Source organism: Sinohyriopsis cumingii, chromosome 12, assembly GCF_028554795.1.
Source record: "Sinohyriopsis cumingii isolate HCF-2022 chromosome 12, ASM2855479v2, whole genome shotgun sequence".
In the NCBI taxonomy this organism is placed as follows: Eukaryota; Metazoa; Mollusca; class Bivalvia; order Unionida; family Unionidae; genus Sinohyriopsis; species Sinohyriopsis cumingii.
In genome coordinates, this window is record NC_142972.1 from 21,702,309 (window position 1) to 21,728,936 (window position 26,628).

The 26,628-nt window shown below is 36.0% G+C and overlaps 1 protein-coding gene across 1 annotated transcript in view; it reads left to right on the top strand.

Moving 5' to 3' along the window:
* Positions 1–22,185, top strand: part of LOC149786084 (vesicle transport protein SFT2B-like) — a 44,679-nt gene extending 22,494 nt beyond the window's left edge. The window contains exons 5-7 of the mRNA XM_089976378.1: positions 5,114–5,149; positions 7,654–7,742; positions 16,025–22,185. Of these exons, the coding sequence (XP_089832504.1) occupies positions 5,114–5,149; positions 7,654–7,742; positions 16,025–16,064 (165 nt within the window). The 3' untranslated portion in view covers positions 16,065–22,185. The remainder of the gene's footprint in view (positions 1–5,113; positions 5,150–7,653; positions 7,743–16,024) is intronic.
* Positions 22,186–26,628: the final 4,443 nt, after the last annotated feature.

Consider the following 26,628-nt stretch of genomic DNA (forward strand, 5'->3'; position numbering starts at 1 on the left):
TTTCCATTTAAGTGTCTGCGGTCTGTGTGTCTCAATATTGACCTGTATCACTGAGGCTACAGATTTTCGATGCATGGCAACCTATCTGCACTTGAAACTTCCTATAAGTTGCTTCGCCAAATTAGATAAGAAATCTGTCTGAATCGCTTTCTTCTTTCCTGACTCTCAGGATGGCTGTCCACCATTGTTATAAAACCTTTGATTATGCATATATTTATAATGAAGTGAAACATATATCGCCACAATTTCTTTGATGATGTCCTACTGGATATTTGGCCCTGAGTTGGTCACATATGTCAACCCCTTGGTAGTGCTGCTGGTAATTTGTGATGGCCTTTGGAGAGTTAACTAGTCACATTTTTCCATCTTTCTGGTTGGCAGTATCAATGATGTTTGGGACTGCTCAGTGCTGCTGTGAATAGAACTATGACTGGTTTCTTGTCCTTCCACAGTGTGGCAGTCAGGTTTCCATCCTGTCTGAATAAATGGTCTCCTTGCTCCATGTAAGGTGAATATTTAAATTCTTCTGGGAAGCCTCTACAGTTTTTTCACAGATTCCGCAGGTTTATATACCATGTCTCAGTAAACTTTGTACCAGCTGAATGGATGTAAAAAAGTTGTCAATATATACATGATAAAATTGTCTTCTCAGAGGCATAGTAAGCTTTTGCACAACTCGATAGCTGTGACCCTTCATGCTCTCATTCACTTTATCTGTATCTTCCTTCCCCTGGTAAAACTTTCAGGCCCCACTTGTGTTGTCTCTTGAATGCAGTCATACCTCTAAAGAGCATTATCTTGCTAGATTATTTAATGAAGTATTATATGAAATGATAATCAAAACTTATAACAGAATCAGTGAATGAAAAGTCAGTTTATTTATTATTATGAAAAGGTATGCATTAAATTTCAGATATTCATGAGTCTTAATGTTTAGATTTGTGTATGGAGATGTGATAGATTGGAGTTGTGTGGTAATGGGTATCAAATGTATGTGTCTGTGTGTATGTGATATGCACACATGAGTGGTTCATATTGAACATACAGTATAAATCATGAATATAGTATGGGCTTGTTTTTGTTTTAATTTTTAAAATTATCACATTAATGTAAAGATCAAAGACAAAAAAATATGTATGCATGCATGTATATATGTTTGTATATATGTATGTACATGTTTGTGTATTTCTTCATTTTATGTTCTCTATATATGTGAGTGTGTGTCTGCTGTGCAGTTTACTGTTGGAAAGAAATGTATTATTTGTAATGAATGTAGAAATGTATAAAAACCGTAATCACTTGTTTGATGTTGGCGAGGCTTGTATGTCTTCTCAATGTTTGCAAGAAATTCATTCAGTATTGGACATATTTTGTGAAGTTTGTCATGGTTAGGGTGATCTGCAGGAAAATCTGTGTTGTCATCATTTAGGTGAAGGTACTGGAGGACTTTTTAAAACCTGTGTGGCATTACATTTTTGATTCCTTCATTGGAGAGAAACTTGTAATTTGACCAGTAAAAACTATAGTCAGGAGCTTTGATTATCCCCATGAAGATCAACATGCCAAGAAAGGCAGACATCTCAGGCACCCTGGTCTCTGTCCAGTTTGCGTCACTGATTTCATGCTACACATGTTGTTCAGCTGCAAATTAATTTGTTTCACTTACAATCTTTTCAAAAAGTCCAACTGGATAATATAATTGGAAATAGTCTAGTTCTGGTGCTGTTTCCTGCAAGTTATGTGATGGTCCTGAATGCTGAATAAATGGACTTCTGTCAACATCTTGCATGTCTGCAAACCAATTTGGCTGATCATCATCAGTGTCACTTGAGTCTGATGAATTTCAGTGTCGACATCTGACGACAGAATTTCACATCTTTATCATTAAAGGAATCATTGTTTATACAATCTGGTATTTTGTTGGAACTAAATTCAGAAAAATCGTTTTCACTTCCAGACAAATCACTGTAATCAACGGATGAGAACAAAATGGCCATGACACAATCAGAGAATTCCCTTTGTAAATACAAACTTTCACTTAGAGTATTGTCTGTTATACAGCTTGATTGATACTTTGCATATTGACATGAAGGAAAGAAATTAACAACACAAACATTCTTAATTTTGTTACTTTATTTTATATGCCCACAATTATGGCAGATTTGGGGTTTTAAACATGTTAAAGGTACATTATACATTACAATGTATGGAAGAAGACTAGCTGCGCATTCTAAAATTGTGATTTTTCACATAAAGAACATAATGACATTATGAATTTATACTATTAATGTAAACATCTTTTAATATTCAGCGGCAATATTAATAGGCAATGTAGAAACTAAGTGCTCCAAACTTTTATTCCAACTCCACAGTTTTAATACATGTGTGTATTTGCCTTCATACTCTAAGTTTCCCAGATGAGTGATATTAGACCCACATGGGCCTCTAATTATGGTTGGCTTTAAAATGTGGTACATACTGTAGTTATCCTTCAAATATGACAACATTGACAAGTCTTTTTGCATCTTTGAATTTTGTAATAGTTATTGTTATTTTTGACAATGTTGGAAGCAATGTATGACAGTATGTCATGGAATGAATTTGCCGTTTTGTGTCCTTTGTCATGATACCTTACTCTCATGGCCCAACAATAACTAGCAACTACATACCTTAAAATGGTATTGCCAACTTAAATTGCTTGAAATACTTTATTCTTATGCTATTACATGCATATGCATTATTTTATGGCATTTTAAATATTGCATCCTTTTAATCACACATTTTGTTACATTTATATATTTGGTATTTTAAGTTTTTAATAAGAAATAAAACAATAGCCCAATATGCATTTCTCCTGAAACATATCCTGACTGAATTATAACCATTAATCCAAATATACAGACCCACCAAGTTTCAAAAGCCAACCCTATACATTTTAAAAGTTAAAATAATAATTATTTAAAACTACAACAAAAAAAAAATTCATTAAAATGCTTAAGTTTTTTTCCTAATATTTGTTAGTGCTTACTGGACATTAACTAGAAAACTTGATTCACCTTTGCATGCTCTTTGATGATTGCAGTCAATTCAAATTTGGGGCAAGTTATATCAAATGCAAATTATTTAAACATCACATTGAGTAATAGTAAGAAGGTCTTTCTCAAAAGAATCAAATTAGGTCATGCAAATGTAACTCACTCTTCATTAATGTAGGTAGAAAAATGAGTACAGATTAATTCTTATTATGACTGATCAGCACAATTTTTTTAAAGCCCAGATATATGCACATTATTTTACTAGACCTAATAGACAATGTGGCAGCTAAATATGCCAGGCTTTTCTTTCCTCTCCAGTTTTATACATGTACAATTCTGCTTTCACAAACTTTCACTGCCATTTCCCTTGGTGACCCACTTAGGCCTGTTGTATATATTGTTCACTTCAATGTATCAAGTTCTTGTCAATCCCATACTAGTTAGGAAGCCATATATAGCTGTAACTTTTCAGCATTGGTACAGTTAATAGCTTTTTTAATTGATTTTAATTTGTATCTCACATGGCTATTAGGACAGTTGGATTTATGGTATGGTAAATAATCTACATCATGTGATGTCCTTTTGTTGTCTGTCCATCAACTGTTTTTGGAATTTATTTTTCTGATTTGATTTTGATCAAACTTGGAACATTTAATGTTTCATTAAAATCTCTAGTGTTTGATAATAAACAAGTTGCGTATTAATAAGGTGATCTTGAATCAGAGTGGCTGACCATGTTTCCACTCAGGAGGCTATCATTTTGATCCAGTTTTGATCAAACTTGGTATATGTTTAAATCATTAAGATCTCAGATGAGTATGATAGTAAGCAAGGTCTTCACATTAAGGAGATGATATAGCATCTGACTGACAGATGATATATTTCTGATCCAGTTTTGATCAGCCTTGGATTATGGACTTTTATCATCGGTGTCTTGGACAAATTTTGATAATCTTGGATGCATTCAGAAACAAGCTAGATTCATTTATATTAATGAAATAATCTTGCATTTGGTTGGCTGACTGTGTTAGCACTTTGGAAGCCATATTTCTGAACCAAGTTTGTTCCATATTGGAATATATACTTATGTCATCAAGATTTGACAAGTTTGATTATGTGAGAGATGCAGGCATATTACTGAGGTGATCTTGCATTTGATTGGTTGAGATTCTTACCAGTCTGGAAGTGATACTTTTGATATAGTTTTGATCAGATTTATAATATATGCTTATATCATCAAGCTTTTGGATGTGTTCAGTATTGAACAAGATCCATGCATACCAATAAAGTCATCTTGCATCAAATTGGATGAACTTGTTATGGGTCAGAAAGCCATAATTCAGATCTAGTTTTGATAAAACTTGGAATATGGGCTTATATCTTAAGGATATTTGATGTGTTTTGATAATGAGCAATATCCAGGCATATTATTATGGTGATCTTACATTAGATCTTATATGACTTAATTTATGTGCAAGCGACCATACATTTCGTGCCTTTATCTTTTGTGCTAATTTTTATCAGGATGTAGTAAAATAGGTAAAATCAGCCTGATATAAAGTTTGGGAGATAGTGTACCTAAGTTGTGTTTTTTACGATGCTATATAAGCCTGCTTAATGAAATTGTCAACTATTAAGTTATGTGAGCAATATCATGTCCATTTGGGACTTTGTTCATTAGCATATATTACTAAACCTCCTGTTAGATTCTCATCATGCATGTACTTGGCAAGAATCATTATGAAAAAGGACCATTCATTCTGTTACCTACTTGCTTCTTTTACCGGGGCTCCGAGTAGTCTAAAGCGCTCTCCGTTACGGATCACTGCCATCTCACCTCTGTCTAAGTGGGTTCGAGTCTCAGATTCGGCTAGTGTGGGTATGTGAGAAAGCTTGCCAGTAGCTTCTCGTGGGTCGGTGGTTCTTTCCGGGGTTTTCCAGGGTTCTTCCTCCACCATTAATACTGGCCGCCATTTATAGCATTTAGCTTTTAGCTTTTCGGCAGATATCAGTCAGGTGAGTAATCTCAGGCCCACTTAGTCCTCTTGTTATATAAATTTATTTTGTTTCTTTTACAGGTAATGATTGCTTTGACTCTTGTAGCTGCTCTTGCAGTAAGTACAAGTTGACATTTTATAAGTTGACATAAATATTTACATTCTGAGAGAACCAAGAATTACTAACAAATCTGTGTGGACCGTCAGTGCATACAGCAAAATTGCTGTACAGATGGTACACAGCTCTTTAACACATTAACCTCTGGTGACGAGTTTACGTGGCAGGAGGTAGTAGCCTACTGCCAAACTTTGTAGCATCAAGGTCATGTATGATACACTAAAGTGTGTGGTATTATAGAAAGGTAGACAGATGTAGCTCTACAATGATACCAAATAATCTGGAACTTCTAGTTGCACTACAAAATACAGAGGGAAAAACCTCATATTTTTGGATCCAATTTTTCCCACCGAAAATTTGCCCGTGGTCGGAATCCAATTTTGTGTCTGGATTTTAGACTTTTTGGTCTCAGATCTAAGGCAGACTGGTATGAACTGCAAACAGACAGATGAACCTTTGCAAAAGTAGGATAAGATGGGCATTGGGTTATTGGAAAATCACCTGGAACTTGATTTATTAGGATTTATTCAGAAATAGCTTTCAAAATGTGTTTCCTACTCGAATTTCAGGCGAAAATGACAAAAACCTTGATGGGTTAATGTGTTAAATACATTACCCAATCATAATACCTTAGGAGAACTACTAATACTTTGCAAATCCAGCCCTCTCATCGATTTTGACCCCATTCCTTATATTAAGGAGAGATCACTGCACCTATCCACTTAGGTCCGATTTGCGAGGTTGTGATAATTCTCCTAAGGTATTATGACTGTGTAGGCATTTGTGAAGAAACATATTTTAATAGACAAAATTAGTTTTCATCTTAACTGGATGTTAAGACCAAGTTAGTTTATGATTTAGTCCTTCCATTGTCTGTCATGCTCTCCATTCACAATTGTTACTCAGAACTTTTTAAAAACTGCTAGACAGATTTGCACATTATTTTACAGGAAGCATCTTGACATCAGGGCCATTGGATTCTGTCCACCATTGGTAATGACAGTAAAAAGAGAACCTTTAAAAAACTTAAAGGCTTACTTAAATGATTTTACCAAATTTGACAGAATATATACTAGCATAAAGGCCTTTTGGTTATATACAAATGAAGAAGATCTGTCAATAAACATTGCTACAATTACTATTAATAGATAAACCTTGTAACTGCTGTAAACATTGCTGAACATTATTTGATCAAAAGCGACAGAAAGTATCGTGGCATAAAGGTCTTTAATTTGCAGAAATGATGCTGATCTAATATTAAATATGTCCAAAATTTGTCAAATGTCGAAAACCCTTGAAATGACATCTTCTGAAAAACCATTCATCAGTTTGAGCAAATTTGACAGAAAACATTGATGCCAATCCTCATTCAGTTATAGCCGTCATTACTAAACAAGGGATGCATTGAAACAACTTTGTCTCAAAAAAGCTGCTCAATATAATGTGTTCAGTTTTTACAGAAAGCATCCTTGCATCGCTCAGTTGGCGGTAGGTAGGATGCGGTAGAAAGCAAAAGCTCCAGTCGCCTAGTGGTTAGAGTATCCGGCTCAAATGCAGGACATTGTGGGTTCGATCCTCGGCCGAGTCATACCAAAGACTAAAAAAATGGTACTAACAGCTGCCTCGCTTGGCGCTCAGCATTAAGAGGTTAGTATTAGGACTGGTTGGCCTGGTGTCAGGATAATGTGACTGGGTGGGACATCATGCTACATGTCTGCAGCATGATTGCCCCAGTGCTAGACATCACTATAAACTATTTACACTGCAGACATTGTAGCAGAATGACTGAATTTTTTTTTAAAGCTATGTTAAAAATCTAGATCAGACACACATACACCTTGCATTAAAACCTTTCAATATTGGGCAAATTATGCCAATTTGCCTTCAGATATGGGAGCAGATGAAAACAGATTGATAAATCTTCAGACAGTTGTTTCTTAACAATCGGTCAACAGTATCGGAATAAATGTCAACAATAAGCATACTACTCATTCAGAAAATCTTGGTCATCTGTTCTTGTGTTCATCTGTTAGGTAGATGTCAGAAAACTGGGCAGTCTCTGGCATACTTGGGCCAGATGTTGTAGAGTTCATGGTTGCTACAAACCACAAATTCAAAGACCCAACAAAAACGTTATTGTTGTGAATACAGTTTTCTGAGGAGACACATTCTCTAATTAAATCAAAGAAAACATTTTGTGAAACAAAATAAATTAAGCCTTACAAATAAATTCTTTCCTTTTATAAGTATCCCAGGTAATTGCAAATAATGATAATATATCATGACAATATTGTTAAATTCTAGTTGCGGAGGAAGTAAAGATATTTTCTGAAACAAATACATGTATATTATGTTTCTTTCAAAATATGTAAACACATAACCCATGTAAAAAGATAAAAAGGATACTTCCAGAAATGACATGCTAGAAGATCTGCAGATTGTTTCGATAATTTCAAATTTAGAGTAATCTTTGTCATTAAAGCAATTTCTTTTTCTGTTTTAGTTACATAATGCTGCCTTAGCCATAGTTTGCTGTGTCATTCAGTTTTTAGCCCTAACCTGGTATTCACTTTCATACATCCCATTTGCAAGGTGAGTCTTTTTTTATTATTTTTGTATCCAAAATATTTTCATGTATTGTTTTTAGCCTTTATTCCAGTAAAAATGCTTGTCCATCAATTTTAAGTTTTGTTTAAAGTACACATACAAATATATGATAAGATAATGAATTTGGTAGCAACAGTTCCAGATGTTTTTTTAAATATTTTTTTCCTGATATGGTAAGATATGGTGAAAAATCCCTACATGAACTTTAATCACTTCTGCATATACTCATGGAGAACTTTTGTTTGCATAGCTAATACACTGATTATAGAGCAATATTCTTTATGAAGTTTTGATATGCCTGCCATATGGCAGAGTTTGTTATCTTATGATGTGTCCATCTGTCCCATTGATCATCTCACTGTTGCTAATTTAGTTTTCTTACAATATCTTCATTTTCCAGCCAGCTACAGCTACTAGATTTAGTGAATAGCTTGCATTTCATGTTAGGAGGAAACCTGTTAATTAAAAGGTCAAGAGGTCAAAGATGAAACCTCTCAATTAGAAGGTCAATAGTCAAAGTTAAATGTCAGTGACTAAAAGAAGAAAAAATGGATTATGCAAAATATATTAGTTTTTAACCATGTATCTTCACCAAAGTTTTTGCATGACTTACACGTTAGGTGAAATAGAAGGTTATTGATTTTTGGGCTTAAAATGACAAAGTTCAAGGTTTTGCATAATAACTTTAGTTATAGACTGCATACCTTAACCAAAGTTTGTGTAGGTCTTAACTTAATGTGTGGAAGAAAAGTATTGATTTGGGGGTTAAAAAGTAAAATGTCAGGGTCATTGTTTCTGAAAGAAAAATAAGTTTTGCATAATATCTTTTGTCAAAGAGTAAGTTGGCCAGCTTGCGCATAGGGTAATAAAGAACCTTTTTATATTTTGGGGTCTAAATGTCAGCGGTCATTATTCATGATAAGTCCAATAAGAAAATAATGGTTTCTGCATATTAAGCTTATTTCAAGACCACTTACCTTGACCAAAGATCCGTTGATTGAGAACCGTTGGACAATAATTTTAAGAGTCAACCTTTTCATACCAGTGCCTGCATAGATGGTTATTAGACGCAGGGCAGGCGTATAATGTTCTGCTCATGGTACTCAGTTATCGGTTTTATCTTTTGCATGCAAAAAACTTCAAACTGTGTATGTTTCTTGGCTATAGCTGTTAATACAAGGGTGGTGTATGTTTCTTGGATATAGCTGTTAATGCAAGGGTGGTGTATGTTTCTTGGCTATAGCTGTTAATACAAGGGTGGTGTATGTTTCTTGGATATAGCTGTTAATACAAGGGTGGTATATGTTTTTTGGCTATAGCTGTTAAGACAAGGGAAGTGTATGCTTCTTGGCTATAGCTGTTAATGCAAGAGTTGTGTAGGTTTCTTGGCTATAGCTGTTAATACAAGGGTGGTATATGTTTCTTGGCTATAGCTGTTAATACAAGAGTGGTGTATGTTTCTTGGCTATAGCCGTTAATACAAGGGTGGTATATGTTTTTTGGCTATAGCCGTTAAGACAAGGGAAGTGTATTCTGCTTGGCTATAGCTGTCAATGCAAGAGTGGTGTATGTTTCCTGCCTATAGCTGTTAATACAAGGGTGGTGTATGTTTCTTGGCTATAGCTGTTAATACAAGGGTGGTGTATGTTTCTTGGCTATAGCTGCTAATACAAGGGTGGTGTATGTTTCTTGGCTATAGCTGTTAATACAAGGGTGGTGTATGTTTCTTGGCTATAGCTGTTAATACAAGAGTTGTGTATGTTTCTTGGCTATAGCTGTTAATACAAGGGTGGTGTACGTTTCTTGGATATAGCTGTTAATACAAGGGTGGTGTACGTTTCTTGGATATAGCTGTTAATACAAGAGTGGTGAACGTTTCTTGGCTATAGCTGTTAATACAAGAGTGGTGTATGTTTCTTGGCTATAGCTGTTAATACAAGGGTGGTGTATGTTTCTTGGCTATAGCTGTTAATACAAGAGTGGTGTATGTTTCTTGGCTATAGCTGTTAATACAAGGGTGGTGTATGTTTCTTGGATATAGCTGTTAATACAAGGGTGGTGTATGTTTCTTGGATATAGCTGTTAATACAAGGGTGGTGTATGTTTCTTGGCTATAGCTGTTAATACAAGAGTGGTGTATGTTTCTCGGCTCTAGCTGTTAATACAAGGGTGGTGTATGTTTCTTGGCTATAGCTGTTAATACAAGAGTTGTGTATGTTTCTTGGCTATAGCTGTTAATACAAGGGTGGTGTACGTTTCTTGGATATAGCTGTTAATACAAGGGTGGTGTACGTTTCTTGGATATAGCTGTTAATACAAGAGTGGTGAACGTTTCTTGGCTATAGCTGTTAATACAAGAGTGGTGTATGTTTCTCGGCTATAGCTGTTAATACAAGGGTGGTGTATGTTTCTTGGCTATAGCTGTTAATACAAGAGTGGTGTATGTTTCTTGGCTATAGCTGTTAATACAAGGGTGGTGTATGTTTCTTGGCTATAGCTGTAAATACAAGAGTGGTGTATGTTTCTTGGATATAGCTGTTAATACAAGGGTGGTGTATGTTTCTTGGATATAGCTGTTAACTCAAGTCATTCAGTGCTGATGCAATGTCTTTTCATGAGTTATAACTGAAAACAACTTTAAGTTTGAGAAAATAAAAAGCATTATATGAAGTTATATAACCTCATCAGTCTATCGATGAATATAAGAGAATAAATTTTAAAAATAGTTACGCAGAGAATGTTTCAAGGTTTAATTTAGGCTGCAGTTTATGTCAGTGGCTCAGTTTTGTGCCATTGGTGCAAACAACTATTGATGGCCAATTCAGATGTGAATGTGTTCATAGTGTCGTGTCAAAATGACTTCATAGAAATTCTTCACACCAAAATGCATGTCATGTTCCTGGTTATGAATTCAGCACTTCCTAAAATGTGTGTCAATAGTATTCCTACAGGTAAGAAAACCCACCAAAACCCCAAACGTCAAAGCATTTTCATTTTTCAGGAAGTTAGGGAAAAGATGTGAACTTTATAATAAATTAGGTCAGATATAAATTTTAATATCAGTAATATGTTAACTGTCAGTATTGTATAGCTTATTATTCCAGGACTGAAATAGCCTTGTCCATATAATAATTCATTGTTCCATGGATGGACCTCAATAGAGAGGTCTGGAAAGAATACAGAACATGGACACAGTCTGATGCCCAAGTCTCTGGTACATGCACTGCAGTCTTCATCTTTTCTATGGCACCATTTGCAAAATGTCCCTTACGAATATGTGCCTATGCTAGCATTAAATCATGCAGTGATGCTACTATGTGCCTTTGCTAGTATTAAATCATGCAGTGGGGCTACTATGTGCCTTTGCTAGCATTAAATCATGCAGTGGGGCTACTATGTGCCTTTGCTAGCATTAAATCATGCAGTGGGGCTACTATGTGCCTGTGCTGGCATTAAATCATGCAGTGGGGCTACTATGTGCCTTTGCTAGTATTAAATCATGCAGTGGGGCTACTATGTGCCTTTGCTAGCATTAAATCATGCAGTGGGGCTACTATGTGCCTGTGCTGGCATTAAATCATGCAGTGGGGCTACTATGTGCCTTTGCTAGTATTAAATCATGCAGTGGGGCTACTATGTGCCTTTGCTAGCATTAAATCATGCAGTGATGCTACTATGTGCCTTTGCTAGCATTAAATCATGCAGTGTGGCTACTTTTAAAGAGTTTATTACCCTCAGTCATTGATTTCATATGTGAATTAAACTCTTGAATTTTTTCCAGGCATTTGGTGTCAGTGATCTTGGTAGTGCCTGGTTAATTATTCCCACTCCCCTAATTTTGGGTGATCTGTATTTCTGTTATACGTGATCTGTGTTATTCAGACACTGGGATAAGTATCTGCACCCTTCGTGTTCAGCCTGAGACTTGTAGTTAGGGAACATCCTTTTATGCTCCCTTTCTCTGTTTTATGTTGAGTTGGCTTGCACAAGGGGTTGCCCCCCAGCTTTCTAATTAAATTTTTTTCTTGTGGGTGTTTTATTTAGTATTGCTGTGTCATTAATACTTTCCAACAGGTATTAGCACTACTGCAATTGTTTACATTAGAGCAAGTTTACTCACAGTCTTTTTTTCCGTTTCTGTAGGAGCAGTACTAGATTCACTTGATTGGCTTGTTTCCGTAGGTTGTACACCTCTCCAGACTTGCCAACCCTTATGATTTTGCCTTAAGTCTTAACAAAAATAATGCATAAAATATGGACTTCAGGAATAAGAGCACAAATTACAGAAATAGGATTGTTTGCTGTAAAATCCAGATACTAGCTGTTTGTATTTTATTTGGATCTGGGTTTCATATTAGATTAAGTGGAATTAGTTAGGGAACCAGACTAACCTTTCTGGAGTACCTTGTGCTGTGAACTGCACATATTTTGTGATGCAAAATGTCGGCATGGTCAAGATTTTGCTTAATTTGTTTGTAGAAATGGCATCCAAGAAGTCTCAGGTTAGGTCTGGAGACCAAACAGGGACTGCCTAACAGCTTGTTTTTCTTTAGGACTTTCCCCATCACTTGAGTTGGTGGGAAAATCAGGACTGGAGTCCTCATCCATGCCCAAAGCCCACTCCTGTCTATTTATGGATGCATCATATTCAGGATGGAGTACTTACTTGGAGCTGGAAGGATTCATGTTCTGATTTAGTCCTCCACATACACATCTCAAAATAGGAGCAGTATTACAGGCTCTACTTGATTGTATTGACACAATACAAAGTAGGTCTGTGATGGTCTCCTCTGACAATGTGTCGGTCATAGGGTACCTCAGGCATCAAGCTAGCATGCATGCCCTTCTCATGTGGAGGTTTGCAACCTTCTTTGTTGGGCAGCCTCAAAGGGGATCACTATCCAAGTGTATCACATACCCAACATGAAGAATATTCTAGAGGACACTCGGCTCTGGAATGACAGTGTAGTTATCATGTTGTGGGTGCTGCACCAATCCATTGCAGACTCCCAGTTCAGACTGGATGAAGATGCTTGGTGGACTTGTTTACAACCAAACTGCACAACAAACTCAACTTTTACATCTCACCAGTTCAGTTCAGCCAGTTTGGGCAGTGGATGCCTTCAGCCTTAAGTGGAATTGCCTGTTTGGTTACACCTTTCCACTCTTCAGGATGATTCTGCTAGTGCTCCAGAAAGTCGGGACTGGTCAGCTCATCATGATGGGCCCTTTGTGACCTTGGTGATTGTGGTTCAGCAATCTTTTCAACCTGATAGACCAGCCTAGGTCATTACCTCGGATGAGGGACTTCTGTCTCAACACTTTGGCTTCCTTCTATAAAACAGCTCCCAATTCTCTACTTGGCTTATCTCAAGGGAACCATCCATAAGGACAAATTTTCAGGCAAAGTTGCAGAATGCATCATTCAGGCCGTGAGGTGCTGCACATCCAAAACCTGTGATGCCAAGTGGAGAATCTATGCAATTGCTGAAGAAGGATGTGCATTAATCCTACATGTCCATCTTTTAAGTGCAGTAGCTAATTTTGTTCTCTTCCACTTTGAAGAGAAACATTGCTTTGTTTCTACAATCAAGGGCTGTAGGGCGGCCCTTTCTAATACACACAGGTTTTCCAGTGGTAAGGGCATTGGTTTGAATTCTCACATTGCTGGCCTTACAAGGTATTTTAAGTTGCAGAGACCAATGTATTGCTCACTTCAAAATTAAACATCTTGTGTGTCTTGTTGTCATTAACTGAATTCCTCTTTGAGCCATTGGGTGAAGCTATGTTCTTGAGTCATGCCCATAGTTTTCTATGAGAAGAAGGAGTGCCCTATCTATTGAACCAGGTTGTCTAAGTTTCAGTGGCAATTGCGAGTTGGCATCTCTCCATTGCCAACTAGGTTTCTTAACCATAAGCAGCTACCTTCAGTAGCAACACTTCTATTAGAGATTCCCAGCCTCAGTCGTACCTATGCTGGGAATGATAAAGATCATCTTTTATGTCCGGTTAGGATGTTAAGATTTTATTTGGCCATGGCTAAAGAGAAAAGAAAGGTTACAGAACGTATTTTCTCTCCTTAAATGGCTCTTCTGACATTTCATTCCACAGTTTGTAGATGGATCATCAAAACTATGAAAAGAGTGGATCAGTCCCTGATTGACAGGGATCTTTCATTTGCAAAGATTAAAGCCCAGGAGGTTGGGGACTTGGGCAGCAGACTGGGTCAGTGTTCTATTCTGGGTTCTTTCTAGAACTCTCGATTGAGGTTCATTCATAGGAGGATGAATTCTTATTATAAGGAAAAGGGTGATTCTGTCTTTAAATAACAAATTTTGCAATACCAACAAGTATGTATGTGTCTATGTTTGATTCATAACATGTAGTCAAAAAAGTTGGGGAATTCCTATTCCAGTAATGTGTGGGAATTAGAGATGCGTGGTATTTCTGGTATACCAGTTTACTCAGGTATTTTTTCCAGTGGTACATATCACAGCCCTTTTTCAGTGTACAGTTATGTTGGTAGTTTACGACTGTAAGATATGTATGGAAATTTTAGAAGAATCTTGTTATGACTTAATTATTTTAACATGGTGTTTTCATTATGCACAACAAAAAATATTAACATGGTGTTTTCATTATGTACAACAAAAATATTAACATGGTGTTTTCATTATGCACAACAAAAAACATTAACATGGTGTTTTCATTATGCACAACAAAAAATATTAACATGGCGTTTTCATTACGCACAACAAAAAATATTAACATGGTGTTTTCATTATGCACAACAAAAAATATTAACATGGTGTGTACAACAAAATATATTAACATGGTGTTTTCATTATGTACAACAAAAAATATGAACATGGTGTTTTCATTATGCACAACAAAAATATTAACATGGTGTTTTCATTATGCACAACAAAAAGTTCAACAAATTAAGTTTCTTTTTACAAAACACTTTTGTTATAAATTAATGGTAAAACATACAAATATAATTTTATTGCATACCGAGTTGATCTTACATGGCTGATCTAGCCCTCGATACAGATGTTCAGTCTGTGATTCTGTGTCACGCAACTAACATTTCTGTATCACACACCTAACATGGAACTACGCTGACAACTTTAAATATTATTGCCAAGAAATTAGAGTTAGTTGAGTATGACAACATTATTTTGGACCAAAAAAATGCTTGTCATTGCATGTATGACAATCCTCACAAATGCACATGGTGAATATTTTCACTGCTTAGAAAAATTCATGAAGACCGTGTGGGAAAGGGGGAATGACTGTAGACTATCATCCAGTCTGCATTGAGTTTAGAGATGACCACAGTTTGAATCAGCTTTAAACCCTTGAGTGAGCAAAGTGCGCATCAACAGGGTGATGTCAGACAAGTAAATGGATCTGTCCATTTCTTAGTATATTGCACATACATGTATATTAAAGCTTGAACAGGATTCTTGTAGATTGGATACCTTTATCTTTGAAATCAAACTGACCGAAAAGTATTCCCTGGACACACGGCTTATTCTGTATAAATATATCAGTTATCAAGACAGCTCATCACCCCAGAAACAAGATTCTAGGAATATGATTGGTCAGTTATTAAGATATAAAATTTAGTATTGTTAAAAATTATTCTAATGCAGATTGTAAGAACTCCAACAAGTGGGTTGTAAGTCTCAGGCTGACTAGCAGCACAGAACTGGGTTAGACAAACTAGCAGGTACTTCAAAACTTAAAATGTAAATATCACTGTACGAAGTTATTCTATTATATACCAAAATGATTTGCTGTGTGGTTTCTTATCAAAAGAGTTATTATGGTGACTGAAAAGGTTTATGAGGTAAAAAGTTTATTACCTGTTAACTAGGCAGATGTAAAGTTTTTGAGGTATTAAGTTTATTACATGTTAATTTATGGGGGTGTATGAAATGTTACGAATGTCTTGAACTCCATACAGCTTTGGAACAGTCAGCACTATATAACCGGAATTGTGCATTGAAACACATACATGAAATACATTTTACTTAAACTTCGTACACCCTTCTTTGGTCAAGTTTTTACGAGGATCAAGACTGTCGTAATGTTCTATACACCCTGACAAAGTGCAATTGATAATATCTATAGATTAGTTGCATATTCAGCATTTTGATGTTCATAATTACATCCCAAATCTTTGCCATTTTTAGGTGTTTGGATGATGTGGAATCTCATTTTCCCACAGCAGTGTAACAGTGGTTCTTTTTTAATTTCAGGGATATGGCAAAGAAGTGTTTTGCAAGTTGCATAGAATGAAGTGTCATTGGAGACCTGTTTTGTTGATATTCAAGCCTTCATGCTCTAGAAAATGACCACTCAGACCATAAAAAATTAATTCTTAGGGTAAAATTTGTAACAGTGGCTCTTCATTTTTAGCTCTAATGGTCATAGACCAGAATAGCTTATTGGATTGTCTGTTGTCTGTCATCCGTGTGCCCATTAGCACAAGTTTGTTATGGCTATTCCTAAACTGCTTGGAGGGGTGCCTTCAAAACTTTGCACACGCACTTGCAATCCATGGTCTAGTTGGTGATGTTCAGACATCCGAAATGGCCACCACAGTGGCCATCTTGAAAATCCTGTTCTTGCTGCTCTTTCTCAATAGATGGTCATATCTACATGGGGTTTTCACAAAAAGACTTCTTGTGCTGTGAAGTTGGTCCAAAATGAAAATGGCGCCAATCAGACATCCTATATAGCCACTATATCCTATATGGATCATCGTATCAACACAGGGTTTTCACTAAAAAGCGTATGATGTTAGTTGGTCCTAAATGAAAATGCTATCAATCTGATGCCTAATATGGCCACCACTACAGCCATCTTGAAAGTCTTGTTATTGTTATTTCTTCTACATGGATGGTACTATCAATGAGGGGTTTTAATTAAATGATGTTTTATATTGTCTGGCTTGTCCTTAATAAAAAGGGTGCTGATCTGACATCCAGTACAGCCACCATGGCAACCATCTTAAAAGTCTTGTTATCACAACTCTATTTGAACAGAAAGTCATATTGATGTTGGGTTTTCAGATCCAGTATGGCTGACACGACTGTCTTAAAGTTCTTTTTTGTCATTTCTCCCCCATAATAAATGATCATTATGATGTGGGGTTTAGATCAAGTCCTGAATGAAAATGATGCCAGTCATATATCAAGTATGGCTGCCATGATGACTGTCTTGAAAATGTTGTCACTAATACCTATGAATTAATGATCATAATTAAAATGAGGTTCTGACCAACCAACTTCTGATGATGTCTGTGTCCTAAATGAAAATGGTGCCAAGCAGACATCCAATATGTATACCACAGCTGCTAATTTGAAAATCTTGTTTTTACTAAAAAGCGTCAAAGATGGTTTCAACACTTAAACAGTTAAAAGGAATAAATTGTCTTATCTTTAATTCTTGGAAATTATATTTACCCAGTAGAGTGTCAATCCCTATCATTTTGCATTATCTTAATGTTTCATCAATCTTTTATATATTTTGCATTCTCATGTTTCATTTCAGCTTTAACAAGTACAGAATTGTTTTCAAGTTATGAATAATATTTTACACAACTGTCACAAGTGCTTTTGAGAAAATCTATGAATGTTAATGAAAACAGGATTTGTCTTTTATTAGATCACAATTTATGAATGTACATGAAATGTGCTGCCTCATTCATGTTAATTCTAAAAAGATGCCACAAGTGCCATTCTATATACTCTTTGTATCTACTGATTGGACATTAGTACATCTAATGAATATTTGTATGAAGTACATTAAGCTTGTTAATAATCTAGAATTTCTAAGGAGATAAACTGGGTACTATTAAAGGCTGTTTTAAACCAGAGAAAATGGGATGGAGAAACTCACTTGGCTTGAGATGAGTGATCACACCAACCAGAATTTGAGGAAGATCCATCCCTTGTAGTGCTAATCATTTAAAGGTGTAGAGTATAGGTGTTTTATGCACCACCTTCCTTATTTCCCATGTGCTTCTTAAGTTTCTCAAAGTAACATTGGGACAGTTTACAGTTATAATGCTTGGTTATTTGCCAGCACAAATATGTCGTGTCAGATTTTGGAAGGGTATTGCTGACATCATCAGTGATAAAGATAATAGTGTGCACATGTTGGTACGGTATTGTCATTGCATGATGTGACCCCCCTAAAAGAGAGGGGACTCACCTTAGTTTTCATAAAATGTCAATTATTGACTTGCTTAATGTCGATATTCTTGCTGTTGCATATTACTATTGGGGTAATTTGTCCAATATATCCACATATAACATTAGCACCACTTGAAAATGGACACAAATTGACAAGGTAGCTATTGTTCTATATAGACCCTTGTATGACCTTTCCATAGTCCTACAGTGTAAGATGTCCACCCTGATATTTATGCTGTTTGGGTCAACCCAAGGTCGAGGTCTTGCATTTTAGGACTTTACATTTGTTATCAGACAATAAAACATTGAGATTGTTCACACTGGCAAGTCATGGCTGATATAGATTCTCATTGTCTATTTTCATTGATCCAGACTTTTGCACTATAAAATAGCTGATTGTTATAAATTTTACTTTGCATATTTTTGATAATCATGCTTGTAACTTTCTTGTTTCAGACTTGGGTTTAATTCTTAAAATTGCTTACAGTCTAATCAAATAACTATTTTGTATAATACATAGAGAAATATTGTTCTTTCTCTTATATTTTCTGATGTCATGTTTGTTGTCCATTCTGTTTCGAGATTATATATTTTTTGTGGATCACTTTCAAAACTTAATTGTAATTTATTTAAAAGTTATCACTTCACTAATAGATCCAATAATTGATACTATCAGTTGTTGTTATTGGTTGGTTATACTGGCATTTGTAACATACTGGCTCTGTCATGCAAATGAGAGCAAATGCCTCTGTCAAGGATAAACTGAGGAAGCTGGCCTGGGGGGTTATCAATCCTGGGACACTTGGATTATGAGTCTGATGCACTACCAACTGAATTATAACAGCTTCCTGACCCAGTCATGTGACTGCATACTACTGTTGTTCCTTGAACATTTTTATAGCAAACATAGGCTGGGTTATATGGAAATTCTTGTGTTTGTACATCCATCCCATGCAAAATCTTGTGAATGCAAATAATTCTTAATAGGATTGCAATGAAAATTGGTCATTGTTATGGTTTCACTTGAAGATGCACATACTGACAAATCAGTGTACTTTCACAATTTTTGTTAAGAGTTAATGCTGTCTTTGTGGATACAAAGAAGCTCAAGATCATAGGCATTTATTATTATCATTGGAAGATGCGTGTATTGACACGTGTGATTTCATTAAAGATATTGCACTTTTAAACTTGGAGTTGGATGTCAGGTAATCACCATGAGACTTTATAATGTTATGGACATCATTTGAAAAAAATAAATTATGTCCTTCCCGTGGTTCTTGTGACTGCCTCACTTAGTTCAAATGTTTTGATAGGTTGCTGTGAAAATTATTGGTGTTTTGACATTAAGCTGATTTCAGGTAAGGACAAAATCTAGTCTTAACATTTTTAATGGATCATGATGAAACTTGGCAACTCATCTGCATTAATGAACATCGGCTGCATTGACAATGCATTACTTTATTGAAATGCAACTATTTCCAAAAAATGCATCATAACCTATAAGTTAATGCCTAATACAAGTAAGATACAGGTAGTGTTACATCATCTCGACTAAAGTTCTGGATTCATTTAAAAATAAATGTAGATAATTAATAAATTCATTTCATGTAGGTGTCTTAAAAAGATAGTATATATGATTTTAAAAGCATCTTTTGTGTTAATAATATGTATTGTGTCTTTGTCAGGTTAGATATAAAACTGTTTTTTAAGAATTCCACCATGGTAGTAAGTGGTATCAACTTGAAATGCATTGCTTACAACACACTTTATTGATACACTAATCACCCACAAATTGTTGTTAAAAGTTCTTTAAAAACCAACCAATATTTCAGAAGTGTCACTTTAAAAATTTTAGCTTATTTCAGTTGCTATGTACTTTAACTCTGAAATGCCTTTTCAGTACACATCTGACCAGCATAAATTGGCATATTTTATATTGTGTTATAATCTCTTTGACCATGTTTTACCAATTTTGTACAGTAACTTAAGTTGTACACCAGCAACAAGTACCAGACTTTCTGGATGACATATACTTGGAAATGGATAAACCCCATAAATTTTGGTCTCATAGGTCAAGGTCACCAACTGAGAGAATAAAAATGGTTTTCACGTACTGATGTGTGTGCATGATTTGGATTTTCAATGTAGCTTTAAAAAATGTTCAGCCATGTTGCTACGATGTCTGCAGTGTGGCAGTTTATAGTGATGTCTAGCACTGGGGCATCATGCCGCAGACATGTAGCATCATGTCCTACCCAGTCACATTATCCTAACACCAGGCCAACCAATTCAAACACTAACATTTTAATGCAGCAAGGCAGCTGCTAGTACCAATTTTTTAAGTCGTTGGTATGACTCTGTTGGGGTTTGAACCCATGACCTCCTGCATCTGAGGCAGATGCCCTAACCACCAGGCCTCCGGAGCAGTCATATAGTGATGAGTTGTCTATGTTGAATAACTTGCACTTGTAGTAAAGAACCCGATTGATTTCAAGGTCCAAAGTCACTGTGACTGAATAAGAAAAGTTGTTTCTGCAGAAGAAATAAAAACAGCTATCTATGTAGACCTTTGAAAAACATGGAGTGGGCAAACACTGCTTTTTATGGTGCCTGTTTTTATTATATGTGCTGTGAGGATATCTAGATTTAGAGACCAGATTCAAATAGCTCTGCCTGTTATAACCACAATTGCCTGGTATAGCAACATATGTATACTTGGGGGTATTTATAGGCGCAAACAAGAACTATAAAAGGCATCATTAGGAGCAGGAGTTGAGAGAGTCTGACATGGTTTTCTCTCCTTCTTTTGCTTCTCTTGCTTGCTACTTTTATGACAGCCATTGATTTTGATATTTCCCTCCTTTGTTCTAATTGCCTCCTTAAAAAAATGTCTCCTGATGATGTACTGCAGGTATATGCAACTTCCCCCAGGGAGTAGGCCAGCTAACAGTTTTTAAATGTGCCCATATGATCTAAATATAACTATAAAATTTGGTTATGGGCCATAGGTTGCACATGCCTGGTATACTGCCTTAATTGATTTTCAAAATGAATGTAAATTGCATGAATGTAATTTGCTGTCCAGAAGGTTATGGCTGTTAAATTAATACAAACATCTGAAATCCTAGCAACTGTTCAGTTCAATCAAATTTGCCTATGTCATCACTACTTAAGAAGTTTGATTGAAATTGAAGCAGATTTAAAGCATAAAAGTGGATTTTTGATATGTTTTAGATTTAAATTAAATGGCTTATAGGAAACGACTTAAGGGGTATACATGTTTTTGTTGGGTCTTTACTATACCCCATTTTGGGCCATTTGACAAAAAATCAATTTAAATGCATGTAAACTTTCTGTACAGGTTACTATATATTAAAAATATTATTTATTGTATGTGCAGTAGGTCCATAAACATTGTCTGGATTGGTTATAAATTTTTGAACTTCCAGTTATGGTGAACTGTTTGCTTTTCAAATGTAAACTATACAACTTGCAGTAACGGATGCCAACCACCTATGACCACATCACATTGCAGACAGTACAGTTCCCAAGGTCACAGCTAATTTCAGCTTTGGCCAAATGACAAATAACTTACGTTTTCGTATGTGCATATTGGCTGTTGCTTCTGAACTTTTCTACAGCGGCGGGGAGCAGAATCTTTGGTGTGCAGATTAATTAAAATAGATGATTCTTGATGCACTGTATTTAATCAAGCTAGTTTTCCAGCTGGCTTCACACATTCACAGCTGCCTCAGTCCAGGACATGGAACCAACTGTAGTATACAATCACACATTCACAGCTTCCTCAATCCAGGACATGGAACCAGCTGTAGTATACAAACACACATTCACAGCTTCCTCAATCCAGGACATGGAACCAGCTGTAGTATACAATCATTCATTAACAGTTGCCTCAACCAGATTCTGTGAACAAATATTCACTGGGAATGGAAAAGCCACGCTCAGTCTAAATTAATTTATGATATGATGTACCCTTAACAAAATTAAGTTGGTAGGAATTCTCATACAAAAATCATCTTTTGTAGAGATCTCTTTGCCAGTGAATTTTAAAAAAGAATCTAATCTGTAAATTAACATGGGACCAGTTTGGTTCAAGATTTTTTATGATTATAATTAACGTGCTAACTCCTTGGATACCGAATTGGTAAAAATGTCACATGTATAGTATTTAATAATAAAAAGCTGTCAAAATGGAACTGGGTTTCATTAGTTATTGATCTTATAGACCAATACATTTTATACATTAAATTTGGAAAACATGCTAATGCACAAAAGTGTTGAACATGTTTCTTAAATGTTACATACTCTTGTGTATCCTTTTGATTCCTCAACTTGTAAAAACAATCATTTTGTCTCAGTTTTGTCGTAACATGACCCAACATTCGAAGGGGCCAGCAACTCTGGTAAATGGAAGCAGCACACTTGACCTGTTAAAGCATTCTCACCATGACCACCCTTTGGGACCTTCTCCCAAATTTTTAAAGCTGGTGCTGCTACCATAGTCTTGCAAGCAGTCTCATTTACGTGATGCCACGGAGGGGATGAGCCAGAAGTGTAGCATAGTTTAGAATGTCTTTACTTTGGTCCAGGCTAAGCTTGTGAGATGAGTGACCCATGTGGACATGTGCCAGCACTTTGTGACATTATAGTCACAAGGTGCAAAATGTCTGGAACCAAAAAGTGTAGACGACGCAGGAAACATTAAATGGGGACACAGTTTACAAAAACACCACTAATCAAGGTGCAAACACCCATAGTTTATGAAGAAAACAGATAACATTCAGATATAGCAAATACTGAGAAGGTTAACATTTGGACAAAACAAAAAAGTTGGTGGAATGCCAATATTAATGCTTATGTCATCCAAGGAGAATAAGGGGATTATTCCAAGGCAGCATGTCATAGAATACAGGAATCAGACTGTGATCTGGTGCTTTTCAATTCTGGCCCTCCTATACTAATTGGAGGAAGGAATAAATGAAAGGGGGTGGCTATGAGTGAAAAGGGAAGCAATGCAACAATAGCAGTTAATGCATTACGAATATTAAATTAACAAATTCCTGGAAGATTAGTTGGAAAAAGGAAGACTGCAGCTTAAATGGCATTAAAGTTATAGAGCAGAAATGGGAGAGTGATGGAAAGATTAAAATACTGAGCCATATTCCTTCTAATGATGCATGTGTATGCCAAGATTCACCCCTCAATATAAATGTGTTATAGAGAGGAAACTAAAGTGTGCTGGACAGACAAATAAAACTCCCTCTCTTTTCACAAAAAGCAGAAGATGAAGTGTAATGGGCAAGCTGACTCAAGTACATATCCCCGTTTTGTTGCTGGGTACATTGGAAAACGGATACCCATGTCTTGCCTATGCTTAACAGGAAAATTCCTTGACCATTGTCTGCATTTGATGTCACTACAAAGGTCAAACAGTTGAGCAAGCATTTTGCAGAGTGAATTGTCTTGGATTTTTAATCATTAATTTGAAGTATGAAGAAAGTGTCCAAGGAGTTTAGGAACTACGAACAAACAAGAAAAACTTGGAACCAAAATCATAATGCAAAGTTTCATTGACTGCAACCTGATCCCATATATGAACAAAATCCATTAATGGGTTTAGGAAAATATTTGCAGATAAGACCTGAAAATTTGCATTGTGGTTTTGATTCTGAGTCTGAAATTTTTAAAGAAATGTAGCATGTCCAAATAAGGTTCATCCTGGCTTCAAAATAAAGATTCATCCCAAGTATGAACAAAGTCCATCAAGTGTTAAGGAAATGGAAGCTTAAACTGAACTTGAACCAACACACTTAAATGATAATTTACTAGGACTGACTTTGGCCACAAGAGGGACAAGTCAGCATGTCATAGAATTAGTTGTCTTCACTTTATACTGAAACAAGCAGAAAAAGTCCTTTTTTTAACCAAATGCAAATTTTCTGTCAGCATGGAGAGGGAAAGGTTAATGGAAACTCAGACCAGGACACTGCTTATCAGAGCTGGTAAGATCTTGTTGTGTAGTTTATGAAAACTTGGAAATAGCAGTCATTCTAGCTGCAGACATGTATCTTCTTTTTAAAATTTTAATGTCCACATGGCAAGGATGCCACTACCAATAAAATACAAGTAAATGGCAATGAGCCAAGTTAAATATGGGCCATAACTCCTAAAATTTTACCTGATAACAGTTAACATCAACCATGTCTTAGGACTTGTTCATTCTATCAAGCTCTTTAAAAGTAAATGGAAGTTAAGGGGCAAGGTTCCAAGTTGAACGGAGTCAGCATTTTGCATAACATGAAGCTCCAAATCAAAATCAATCTAAACCTAAGATTTCTTGGATGAAAGGCCTCAAACCAAATCTGATTTAAATTTATGAAGTATCTAAAAGTTATTAGAAAAAATTTAACAAAAGCACAATATTTTAAGAAGTCGTTATTGTTGTAGGGTTTAACACCATTTTTCAGCACAAGATAGGCTATAGATGGTGGCCAGTATAACTGGTGGAGGATGAACCCTGGAAAAAAGCCAGAAGAACCACCGACCCACGAGAAGCTACTGGCAGGCTTTCTCACATACCCACATTAGCTGAGCCTGAGACTAGAACCCACGCAGATAGAGGTAAGATGGCAGTGATCCGGAACGGTGAGCACTTTAAACCACTTGGCCACTCAGGGTCCCTTTAAGAAGTCATCACTTCAAAAAATGTTGCCACAAAATAGTTCAATTAGAATTGGACTTCATAATGTAAAGATGCATACCAAATTTGATTTCAGTTCATGATGATGCCCAAAAGTTACTGACTAAAAAATAAACCAAGGGCAACTTTGAAGTCAAACATGTGCCATACCTCTAAAATTTTGCTGGAAAATGGAGAAATCAAACTTGACCAAAGTTTTCTTAATGTAAAGGCTCTCATCAAATTTAATTTTCATCTGTTAAACAATTTTAGGTGGAAACTAAAATATGTGACACAGACCTGCCAGCTCTAAAAATCTTGCCATAAGTCTTATGAAAATTACCCTTAAAATACAGACTTACAGTATACAAGCAAAAACTACAGAAAAATTATAGTTGCCGAAAAATCTGGATAATTGGTTCATCCGTGTTTGATATGGATCTGGTTTTCATATTAATATTAGTGAAACAAGTCAGGGAACCAGACTAACTTTACAGCAGCACCCCAGACAATTCAAACTGCACCTATTTGTTCATGCAAAGCATCTGCATGATCAAACTGTTGATCATATAAAAAAATTTAAATGGCATCCAGAAAGAAATGCATGTTTAAAACAAATGGGAATATAAGCTTCTAAAAAGTGTTAATAATTAACACTGAAGAATAAAAAGGAGTATTCAGATTCTTGTGAATAAAAGCTGGGAAGGACACAATTACATTTACTGGCCATCACATGCCAATTTGAGTATGTTTCATGGCAGGAGATATGATTGCCATTGTCATGTGAAATGGAAAAAGAATTTCCAAGAATTACATCAAGTTGAGAGATAGCAACAAGCCATTGAGTTGCATTGGGCTTGGAACTAAAGTTTGTGCAACTGTACTAGCGGTAAATAAAGTCTATGTGTACTTTAAAAACTTTTCAGTTGACCATGTTTATCATCGCTATGTCAAACTTTTAATTACGTTCTCCAGCTTTACAATAGCAGTTATTGATATTTTGGTACACCTTACGAAAAAAAATCAACTGCCTTACTGAGACGGACTAGTCACGGCTGGCAGGTCTGTGTGATGTGGCAGAATGCGCTGGACAGATACAGGCAATACTATATCGCTCCTCAATAGACATGGTGATACAAATTTACATACCAGCATGTTTTATAAGTCCTTCTTTGATGGTAAATTTTTAAATTAGGACAGCTGTTTTTGAAAACTGACATGCACCATCTGAATTAAGTTGTAGGCTGTTGTTTTGGGATGCCACTCAAATATAGTCCCTTTGTTTTAGAAGTTCATTTTTATTAACAGTGCATATCTGACAGTGAATCAGCTGGATCTGTATGAGCATCAACAGCCTTAAATGGTGACCTAGGAAAACAGGAAAGAAATGCCAACCTATGGAAAGCTACTGGAAGTTTTCTTCCATAACCTCATTGGCTGAACCTGAGACTCAAACCCAGGTGGGCAAAGCTGAGGTGTGAATGATCTGTAATGATGAGTGCCTTTCATTATTTGGCCACCCATGACCCCATTAAGTGTGTTCAAAAGGGCAGCTCTGTAACCTTTGATTGTAGAGTTTCAGCAAAATCTCTCCCGAAAGAGGATGAGGAAAAAATCTAATAATGTATTCAGAGACGGTAAGCAAGGTTTCCAAGTGCATCAAACACAAAATATTTTCCACTTTGCATTGTAGACCTTGGATGTAGAACACTGCCAGACCTGTATAATTCAGTCAGTATCTTTACTTGAAAATTCTGCATGGTGAATAGTTAGCTTTAGATGAACTAAGCATGAAGTTGGAGAATCTGAGGATCTGTGTAAAGTAGAGTACCACTGTGTTGTAAGAAAAGACTATTCCACCGAAGTAATACCCTTGGTTTGTTGATCAGTAAGTTGAAGTTATTAATCCACAGCCCCCGAGGCCACAGAGGTGCAATCAGCATGATCCGTGCTGTGAATG